Source organism: Antrostomus carolinensis, unplaced genomic scaffold (genome assembly GCF_000700745.2).
Source record: "Antrostomus carolinensis isolate BGI_N321 unplaced genomic scaffold, ASM70074v2 scaffold34701, whole genome shotgun sequence".
Classification (NCBI taxonomy): Eukaryota; Metazoa; Chordata; class Aves; order Caprimulgiformes; family Caprimulgidae; genus Antrostomus; species Antrostomus carolinensis.
Window position 1 is genome coordinate 2,661 of NW_010295465.1, and position 11,123 is coordinate 13,783.

Below are 11,123 nucleotides of genomic sequence, written 5' to 3' on the forward strand. Positions count from 1 at the left end.
GTTCTACTGCTATGTGACCAAGGCGAGTCTCCTGGAAAATACACTCAGCCTTGGGTGGCATGAGCGGAGAGGAAGCAGGCAGGCAGGAGCAGGCGAGGAAGTCTTACTGCAGTGTTTCCTTGAAGTTCCCTTCTTTCTCTCCTTTTATCGTGTAAGAAAAGGTGGTTTTTATAGAGTTTGAGTATTCTTATCCTCTACTTTAGAGAGAACTTTTGGTATCCTTTTAATAAAGGAATTTAATGACGGACTAGATCTTGATAAGATATGAATAATTATGTTCAGCAGTTTCTTCCTGGGGGCAATGAGTCTGGACAAATGACATAATGTTTAAGGCTTTTAACTACTTTCTTATTTTCAAAAGAACATCTTCCCATATAAACATGGATTCTCTCTTGTCACTGATGTCCTTGCCAACCAGATTTCAAAGGCTAAACACAGGAAGATGATTCGATGTCTGTCTGTCTCTCTCTGTCTAGATTATCAGCGTCTGATGACGGTAGCGGAGGGAATCACGACGCTGCTGTTCCCATTTCAGTGGCAGCACGTGTACGTCCCCATCCTTCCTGCCTCTCTCCTGCATTTTCTGGATGCTCCCGTTCCCTACCTGATGGGGCTGCAGTCCAAGGAGGGAACCGACCGCTCCAAGCTGGAGCTGCCTCAGGAGGTCAGTCTCTTGTCTTTGCTGTTCCTGCCCTGAAACCCGTTACTGACATTGGTGTGGGTAGCAGCTGGGACATGCCATCCCTGGTGTTGGGAGGCTTCTCTGGCACCATGAAGACTGTTTGCCAGCAGGAGTGAGGAAGTGGAGGAAGTATCTGCTTTCCTTTTCTTACTCCATTTCTCAATTTAATGAGTGCTGCTAATTGCATTGACTTCCAAATGCTTCTGCTTCTTGCTGTGATGCTGAAAGTTTCTCTACTTTCCCTGCATCACAGACTTCACCAGGTTTTGCTACTCTTTGTCAGTGTCACAATCCTGTTGACAGAGGGGTAAAGAGCATTTCATTGCTGGAGCGTGTCCGGAGAAGGGCAACGGAGCTGGGGAAGGGTCTGGAGCACAAGTGTGCTGAGTTCCCGGCTGAGGGAACTGGGGTTGTTGAGCCTGGAGAAAAGGAGGCTGAGGGGAGACCTTGTGGCTCTGTGCAAGTCCCTTGGAGGAGGGTGGAGAGAGGTGGGGGTGGGTCTGTTCAACCAAGGACCAAGGGACAGGACAAGAGGAAATGGGCTCCAGTTGTGGCCAGGGCAGTTGAGATGGGATGTGAAGAAGAATTTCTTTGCTGCAAGGGTTCTGAGGCATTGGAAGGGGTTGCCCAGGGCAGTGGTGGAGTCCCCATCCCTGGAGGGATTTCAGAGTGGTGTAGACACAGTGCTGAGGGACATGGGTTAGTCAGGGACTTGTCAGTGTTGGGTTCATGGTTGGACTCGATCTTAAAGGGCTTTTCCTTTAATCGAGGCAACTCTGGGATTCTGTGATTTGAGGATGGTCTTTATGAATCTGGATCTTGGGTGCAGTTGCAAGATGGTGTAAACCTGTCCCTGTCCCCCCACTGCTGATGAGTAGCGTACCCTGTCCTGCCAGCTTAATCTTACCCACGGGTGAGCCCGCATGTTCCTGACTGGGTCAAAATATATTGACGGGCATCTTGGCCTTAAAGAAGCCAGGTTTGTGTTCATACCGTGCCTGAGAACCACTTAGAGGCTAAAATATTGACTCACTCCAGTTATGGCCTTTTGAACTGAAGGTCTTCTGTCCTCCCATGTAATGGGAAGTGAAGACTTTTCCTGGTCTATCACTTTTTTCCCCAGAGGAAAAAAGGAAGGAAGGGTCATCTTCCTAATCTAGGTGTTACAATCTCTGGTGGTAGGGAGTGAAATGGAGACTTCTTACCTCAAAATTTGACCAAGGTGATTAAAACTGCTTCACATTTTAACCTGGCTGCTGATCACTCTCTACACTGCCATATTATTTGGGATATTGCTAACCTGTCTGCATTCAAGATGGTGATTGGATCCACCTCTCGAGCATGCCATGCATTTTAACTCAGGTTTCTTCTTAAAATCAGTGGGAACCCTAAGAATAACTGTTGGTGTGGCTGCAGCATTTCCCGATGAAGTGACTGATCCTTAACCTTGGTGGGAAATCAAGTCTCACCTCATGGATACCAGTGGCCCAATTACATGAAATTTGCATTGGCCTGGAAACGAAGCTGGTATCTCGCTACGCTTTTCAGTGAAACCATGCTAATATTACATAATTACTGTGATTCTAAAAAATCATTAGTCATGTGCTTTTAGTTAGCAGATTAAGCTGTCATTTTGCTTAAATTAAAATTTTAATGTGATGGGCTTGCAGTATGGCTTGAATAACAAATATTGCCAGTGAGGGAAGAGTAATCTCGGAGTGGAACCTCCTCCTGTTCCAAAGTTTAAGGAATGAGTGAAAAATATCAGCCCAGCATTTATGAACACCACAAGTCCAGGAACTGTAGGAGAGGGAAAGAAAGAAGGAGTATTGAACAGGGAAGATCTTGAATCTCAAATGCTTCTAGACAATGCAACGTAGAAAAATCCTGCCACGTGTGAGCGGTGATGAAGTGCCGTTGGCTTCAGTATTCATTTGTTGTTCAGGCCAGGAGCTAGCTTGTTAAGCCCTTGGTCTAAATATAAACCATTTGTTTGTTAGAGAGAAAAAGGCTGACAACTGGCCATCGTGCTGTCTGAAGGTTACTAATCTCTCTGAATTAACTTCAATCATCAGATGGTTTTTGAAGAGAGAAGTGAGCCCAATTCCCCCAAGGGTTTTCTAAATCCAAATCTCATTTTTCAAATTTTGTAAATGATATGCAGAGCTTAAATTAAAAAGCCTTTGAAATGAAATATTGATAGATAAGAAGACAGGCCCTGAGCTAAAGAACCATACTGATGCATACCACAACTCTTTAATAACTGTATGGTTAAGTAAAGCAAATTGTTTTGGATAAAGAAATGCTTTGCTTTGTGCAGTCCAAATTTATTATGGAAAAAGTGAGCGGAAGGGACGCTTCTGCTTTACCAAATGAATCCAATACTCTTCAAGGTATCTGTGTGAAAGGTGATTAGTCTCAAGCATGTCCCTGACATATCTGATATATTATAATAAAGTTTGCTGTGGAATGTATTGTCCTGATGAAAATTAAAAAGGGGGAAGATAAGTGCTTTCTGTTCACAGAATCTAAAGATTGGTCTAAAGTGTTTAATGAGAAGTCAGGAACAGTGCAGGTGCCTTGGAGAAGACAGAGGAGCTGTGCTGGTGGCCAGGTCAGGCTAACAAAGACCTGCTGCTGCCCCGTGGGTTCCTGCATGTCTTGTTCTGCAGCTTTATGCCAGTGTGGAACCCTTTGGAGCTCAGCACCTTGGGAATCTGACCTGGTTTCAGATTTTAGTCATCACAGTGCACTCAGACAGAGGTTTCAGATGTAAGCTGCAGCTTAGAAGATCAATTACTGTTTTTCATTCTGCTGTTATTCCTCAGGGTGCATTTGCAGTGTAATTAATTTTTATGTAAGGATCTTCCATCCCCGAGTTGACACATTCCTAGTAAAAGTCTCGGCTCTGCTAGATTGATGTCTTCACTTATCTTTAATCCTATGGGCTGAGATCCACCCTCATGCGCAGCAAAGCTGTCTAAGAGCACTCTGTTTAAATCTGGGGCGGAGGAATTGCCGAGATTAAAAGTCTCCATGGAAGCAGGGGGTAGGGGAGAGTGGAGAAATAGGGCTTGACCCCCAGTGGACAAGCTCTACTCAGATGTGATCCTAAAGGATTTGCATGGGACCCTCTTTTGTAGCTTTGGTTGTAGCAGCGTCATCGTTCTCACTGAACATCTCGTTCCTTGGTAGCACAGCTACAGAGGCTTCTTGCAGTTGGATCCTGGTAAAATAAACGTGTCCTTGAGGTGCAGGAATTCACACAAATAGTATTTACGTGGGCTGAGAAGTGGTGCTGCATATTCTACCTGCTGTGTGTCCTTGACTGGTCTGGCAGGTATCAAATCTTTGTAGTGGGAAGTTTGGGATCTGCAAGTCCCAGGAGAAGAGGAGGGGGCAAGAGGCTTTATCTGTCACAGAATCGTAGTGGTTGAAAAAGATCTTTAAGATCATCGAGTCCAACCATGAACCCAACGCTGACAAGTCCCCAACTAACCCATGTCCCTCAGCACTATGTCTACACGACTCTTCAATCCCTCCAGGGATGGGGACTCCACCACTGCCCTGGGCAACCCCTTCCAATGCCTCAGAACCCTTGCAGCAAAGAAATTCTCCCTCACATCCCATCTCAACTGCCCTGGCCACAACTGGAGCCCATTTCCTCTTGTCCTGTCCCTTGGGCCTTGGTTGAACAGACCCACCCCCACCTCTCTCCACCCTCCTCCAAGGGACTTGCACAGAGCCACAAGGTCTCCCCTCAGCCTCCTTTTCTCCAGGCTCAACACCCCCAGTTCCCTCAGCCACAAGGGAACTCAGCACACTTGTGCTCCAGACCCTTCCCCAGCTCCGTTCCCTTCTCTGGACACGCTCCAGCACCTCCATGTCCTTCTTGGAGTCAGGGGCCCAACACTGAACCCAGCACTCCAGCTGCAGCCTCACCAGTGCCCAGTGCAGGGGGAAGAGAATTTCCCTGTTCCTACTGGCCACACTGGTGCTGATCCAGGCCAGGATGCCCTTGGCCTTCTTGGCCACCTGGGCACTCTACTGACTCATGTTCAGCCAGCTACCAACCAATGTCCCAATTTAATTTATTCATTAAATCATTGCCATCCATTTGGCCTCCAGCTTTACTGCAGCCTGAGATGTCCCAGGCTGTGTCTCACGCAGCTTTAGGCTCCTGCATATGTGTGCTCTTACCTTTTGTCTGGCAGCACCCTGGGGAAATGGGGCTGCTGAGCAGAGGAGCCAAGTCAGTGCTGAATGCCCATTTTGAAACTTTTCTTTTTATTTCAGGCAAACCTGTGCTTCGTAGACATCGATAACCATTTTATTGAACTGCCAGAGGAGTTCCCCCAGTTCCCCAACAAGCTGGAGTTTATCCAGGAAATCTCCGAGGTTCTCCTGCAGTTTGGGATCCCACCAGAGGGTAACCTGCACTGCAGCGACAGTGCCACCAAACTCAAGAACCTGGTTCTTAGTGACTTGGTGAACGACAAGAAGAACGGGAACATCCCCGGCAATGCCCTCAACATGTACGAGCTGCTGAAGGGCAACGAGACGATCGCCCGCCTGCAAGCCCTGGCCAAGAGAACGGGCGTGACGATGGAGAAGATGACCATCACCACCACCCTCACGGAGAAGGAGAAGGATGGGAAGTTGCCGTGTGAGGAGCTGGAGCTGAGGGATTACAAACTGAACGTGCAGCTTCGCGAGGTTTTTGCCAACCGCTTCACGCAGATGTTTGCAGACTACGAAGCTTTTGTCATTCAGGCTGCCCCTGATATGGAGTCGTGGCTGACAAACAGGGAACAAATGCAGAACTTTGACAAAGTAAAGATAGCCCTGGATTCATTTTCCCCTCTAAAAGTGCTTTTGAGAGGGAGGGAGGCTGGCTCTGTGATGTGTAGATAGCCTGGGTACTCGTTAATCTGCCGCTCTTCATCCACCTCGCTCAGAGATTTGTCCGTTTTGATTACACGGGGCTGGATCTCCCGCCAAAGGAAATTGGGGCAGATCCACCGAGCCCATCAGAGCTTGTACGAGCCAAGCTGGCAGGCTTCTGCCCAGCTGATGGGGCTTCTCCTCTGGGTTGGGTGGAAGGGTAGCAATGGAAAGTGACTTTTTTTTTCTTCCTTTCTTTTTTTCTTTGCTGAGAGGAGAGGTGCATCCACTGAACAAAAAAACCTGCATCTAGTCTTTCTTGTTTTCAAATTTCACAGTAGAGCTTTTTATCAATGGGTCGTGTTGTTCTGTAGAAGGTTGTCCCATGGTTATGGCAGAACAACACTGTTATGACTCCCTTGTAGTGTGTATATGAGGGTGAAAAGGAAACAGAGATAGAAGTGGGGAAATAAAGAGACTTGAGGGCCAGCAAAAGCAATGAGAAATACTTGGAAGCTTGCACAGTTGTTATTTCTGAGTGACTTTGCGAAGTAGATAGCACTACTAGCCATCAGCTTTTTTAGGTGCAAGTCCTTCTCCAAGAAGAATGTTAGAGGGATAAACAGTCAGGAGCAGACTAAATATTGATTTGAGTCAGGTTTTGATTAAAAAAAAATAAAAATACAAAACTGCCATGCCTTTTATAGGTCTTGTTTGTATTCAGGCATTTAACAGCATGGCATTCAAAGGAGGGGGTTGTTGAGGTGACCTCTGCTAGTCCTTCTGCAATAACGTGGGCTGTTAAGGTTGGGGTTTTCAAAGCTCAGTTAGAAACTTAAGCACGGCACACGCTCAAGTTTTAATTCAAAATTCATGATTAATTGAATCACAAAAGAGCATTAGCTGAAGAGCCCTTGTCCTGGTTTGGACAGTCTCATAATCTGAGTGTCCTGAGTTCGAGCCTCAGAGAGGGCTGGTCCAGTGAAACTATCACAGCCCTTGATATGTATGACAGCTGAATAAGTGATCTGGTCCCAAGCAGGGATCTCAGTGGGCAGACGTGGCCGTGATCTCCTTCAGGTTGCCCAGAGGGCTCATTCCTGCGGGTGGGAGCTTTGAGGCTGCTTTGAGAAAGCTGCCAGCACGGGCGTTCCTTGGATAACTCCATATCCCCTTTGCTCTGGCTCTCATGAAGCCTCCTGCACTGCTTACTTCTGACAAAAGTCATGACCAAAGAGGTGACCTGTGATGGCTGCACACCTCTCTGAGAGGTGTTTTTGTGGTGGGGAAGCCTTGTCCAAGCCTTCCCGTTGGCTGTTGGATCGGTTCTGTGGCTCAGAACGGCTCGTAGTGTCAACACCAGGCGGGAGGGAACGCGGCACTAACAGGCTGTTCTGTATTTCAGGCTTCCTTCCTTTCGGACCAACCTGAGCCTTACCTCCCATTCCTTTCCCACTTCATCGAAACACAGATGTTTGCAACCTTCATAGACAATAAGATAATCTCCCAGTGGGAAGAAAAGGACCCTCTTCTGCGAGTTTTTGACTCTCGGATTGAGAAGATCAGGCTGTATAACGTGAGGGCCCCTGCGCTGCGGACATCCAACTATCAGAAATGCAGCACTTTGAAAGAAGCAGGTATGTTCAGATGGGCTAGTTAAATATTCAAAAGTACAGTGTCAGCCACAAAGAAATAGAGGTCCTCAGTCACCTGATTGTTGGAAGCTACCTGAGAAGGACTCTGCAGTGTCCGTATTTTCCTTTCAGTGTGCTTTTCAATGCTAAAAACCCTTCACTTTCCCCTCGAGCTCTCCTAGGCTGGTGCCTTTAATCAACACAACCCAAACCCCAGAGCTGGGCTCACTGTTTCTCCTCTCAGGCAGGTCCTGGTCCATTGCTAGGAGAGCTTTCCTTCACGGTGCTGGTGGGACCAGCGCCAGCCATGACAAGGAGCCAAGACCTGCTGTCTGCTCCACTGGCCTCATCTCCCACTTTCCATAAAAAGATGTATTTTGGGGTTTTTTTTGCCTTATGCCATTTGTTAGAGCAGTGGGGGATGCTGGGGACCTACTCCTGTGTGACGTATTTAGTAGCTCCAGTGATAGATGCTCCAGTGTGAATGGACAATACCCTGTGTACTGAAGATTTGGATTTTTTTTCCTTTACAGTCACAGGATGCATTTTTAAATTATCCTTGAGTTTCTTACTGTGCAAGTATTTATTCCATTTCCAACTAATACAAGGAAATTACACTCTTAAATTTGGTGAGACGAATGTTAATGAACTGGGGCAAAGACATTTCTCATGGGGGTTTTTTTTAGTTTGTTTGTTTAATTCCTTCAGAGTGTTTTACTTGTTACAAATGCGGCAGAAATAGAAATCCCGTGTCTGCGTTAACTTTTTCTATTTAAAACCAATTTTAATTTGCAGGTCGACTGTCTATTCAGCGTCTGGTTTTGGTAGATATTGTGGCACCGGAACCTCATTTTCTGTCATGTGAAAAGCAGCAAACGGACAGTAATGCCAGCTTCCCTTTGTATTTACCATTCACAATATTTGTGACCCTAGCACCCATCCAGCACCTGTTTGTTTAACCTCCTATTTTCAGAACCTTTCAAACCCTCAGATCCCACACTGCCCAGTCCTTTTCTCCAAAATAAAACTTTAAGAAGCATTTTTTTTTCTTTTTCTTTTTTTTTTTTTTGGAAGGGGAAAAAAAGCTGCTGAGTTTTTAATGATAATGTATGTAAATCTTAGGACAATTTTTTTCCTCTCACAGTTGTATAAAATAGGAAGTGAGTTCTGTGTTGTTCTTGAGACACAGAAAATGGATTGAGCTTTCACATTTTGCATATATATCCACTAGTCATGGTATGCTGAGAAGAACAAGCCTGCCCGTGAACGGATGGGCTATAAAGAGCTGAATATTAAAGCTGCTAATGAGATGCTGATTCCCCCCATACACCTCCTTTCCCCTCTCCTTCCCAGTGCAGCTGACTCAGGGTTGAGAGGGTGACGGGTTTTATTTTCATCCTGCTCAAGATCTGAGATGAAATCCTCGAGTCCTTGAAGCAAACGACTGAACCGCGTTAGTCCCGACGGAGCAGAGATTCCCAGGGAGCCCTCTCCAGTCTGTCATAACCTCCCCTGTTTTCAAGCATCTCTTCATCTTCCTGATGCTCCTCAGGCCTTGCTGCAGTTCCCTGTGCTTTTTAAAGACCTGTCACCCAGTCATGGCCTATCTGATTTCAGGAGGAGGATCATGAGAGGTGCCAGATGTTTGCAAAACCTGTGTATCGTGCCCCGTGTGTCTGCCCAAGGAGACGTGTCCGGGGCAAAGCGAGATGCCAAACCCCATGGAGGGCTGCAGCTGGCCTCAGAGGTCTCAGTCCAAAGGAGCAGGGGGAAGATTGCACTGCACTGCTCTTGCCAATTCGTTGATTGGACTCGATGATCTTAAAGGTCTTTTCCAATCTAGGCAAGTCTGGGATTCATAACCCACCTTGTAGGCTCCTGTAAACACCCGCTTCCTTAACAGCTAACGTGCTTGCGCCAGTGCTCGTTGTGTTGGATGAGGAAACTAGAAGCAAAATAACAAAATAACAGCACGGATGTTTCGTCGCTTCCGTGACCAATGTATTTATGGGTCTAAAGTCACCATTTTAACTTCTTGGAGCGTCTCCAGAGGTCCGAGTATGACCGCTCTGGTTGTCACAGCGCGTGTCTTCAGGCGGTTCCCTAACGTGGTTGCTGACCTGTGACTGTAACTTGCAGCCCAGTCCATCGAGCAGCGGCTGATGAAGATCGATCACACGGCCATCCACCCCCACTTGCTCGATATGAAGATCGGCCAAGGGAAATACGAACAAGGGTTTTTCCCAAAGTTGCAATCGGATGTCTTGGCAACAGGACCCACCAATAACAAGTAAGCACAGGTTTTATTTTCTGGATTTGAAAGCAGGTTTCTCAAATAAAAGATTCACGTCATTGGGTGAAGTCCTATTTTGGGTGACTTCCCAGCAGTCTAATGAACCCTAGCAGCTCTTCCTGTTTCTTGTTTGTATGGATGGCGATTTTTGAAGTTATAGCCATGATTTGGGTTATGTTAGAAAGTGTTGGCTCTGGTTTTGGGAAGATTCCTCAGGACTGGTTTGTGTTGAGTGGTGAGGACTGTGTCTTCTCGTACATATTTTTAGTTTTATCATTGCCATAATAAATTTAAAATTCATTTTTTCGCTGTTTTGCATGAAGTAGGATAATTTGGAAACTTGAGCTAAAATTCAGATTCTGAAAGAAATTTGGGTATGGAAGCCTCCACATCGCTGTGCAGAATGAAATGGATGCCCACTCTGTTCCTCTGTTTTCTTTAGCTGTTATTATGTGACCCAAAGGTTTTTATAGCTCTCTTTAATAAAATTTCCACATTGGAATAACCTGAAAGAATAATTCAAATGAGGGTGGAGAGTATGTGGTTCTGTACCCAGGTTGCTCTTTTGAGTGTGATACAATTCTGTAGTGCACTTTGGTATGAAGGTTGGGGAACCTATAGATGTTGAATTGAGCATGTCATTACATAGTTAAATTACCTCATGTAAAATGAGGACCTGGAGCAGCTATGCTGCTCAGTACTATATAGGTATAACATAAAGTACGTACTGTATGTTAATTCTTATTTTTTAATTCCCTAAAAACCCAGGAAAGAGGGATTTCCCCCTCCCACCTTCCAAAATGGAAGATTTGTGCCTCAGTGGTTACTGCTTTGTGGAATTACTAGCTCAGGCCCCAGCTTGCAATTTTGGTGGTAGGTCAAGGTGGAGCACAGCTAAATCTAAGAGCTCCAAAAGCTGCAATTGCCCAGATTTTAAAGCTAGCTCTTGTTTTAGGAAAGTGCAGGCATGCACGCTGCTCTGAGCTCCGATGTGAGGTGCCCACTCAATTAATTCTATTTATACCTCTCTTGTGCACCCCAGTGCTGACTAATCCCTTTTTAATAACCTACCAAGCATAAGACTTGCAAATGATAACGTAAGATCTCCTGGAGCACTGAATGTTTAAAGAACTGCAGTTCTTTTAAAGAAATTTAAACAAAACAAAACAAAAAAAGGGATCATAGAATCATAAATCAGAGTTCTTTTGTTTGCAGTCTTCTTGCAAGCCAAGACAAAAGCTGACGGGTAGTGGTCCCTCGAGAAAGGGAGGATTTCTTCACCGTGTGGGATGTTGTGTTGAGCAGTCTGCCTCTTCTCCTCATGGTGGGCTTCAGTTTTACAGTGTCAGCAGCAGTGTGAGCGTGCTCAGCCTCCTCAAAGTCGCTTATATCTTCTGGCTCTGATACAGAATCTTAGTGAACCTATGAATAGGCATCAAATTAAAAATAGTTTTCCTTACGCCTTTTGAGGTGCTTCTGTTAGGTTGATACCTCTTCTAAAATGTGACTTTAACTCCTTGAGTGATAGTTTTGATTTAAAGATCTGGTTTTGGTCTTCAGATTGCAGCATGTTTCAGAATTTGTAAGTACCAAAATCCCATTACTTACTGTGAAGCAGTGTCAAAGTGAC

At 45.7% G+C, this 11,123-nt stretch overlaps 1 protein-coding gene across 1 annotated transcript; it reads left to right on the forward strand.

Moving 5' to 3' along the window:
* Positions 1 to 418: 418 nt before the first annotated feature.
* On the forward strand, positions 419 to 9,490 carry LOC104532728 (DENN domain-containing protein 5B-like; the record flags this gene model as incomplete). The annotated part of the gene is made up of 4 exons (XM_010177999.2): positions 419 to 664; positions 4,979 to 5,515; positions 6,972 to 7,203; positions 9,340 to 9,490. Coding segments are annotated over 4 exons (1,166 nt in total), but the record flags the coding sequence as incomplete, so codon positions are not given.
* Between the last annotated feature and the right edge of the window lie 1,633 nt (positions 9,491 to 11,123).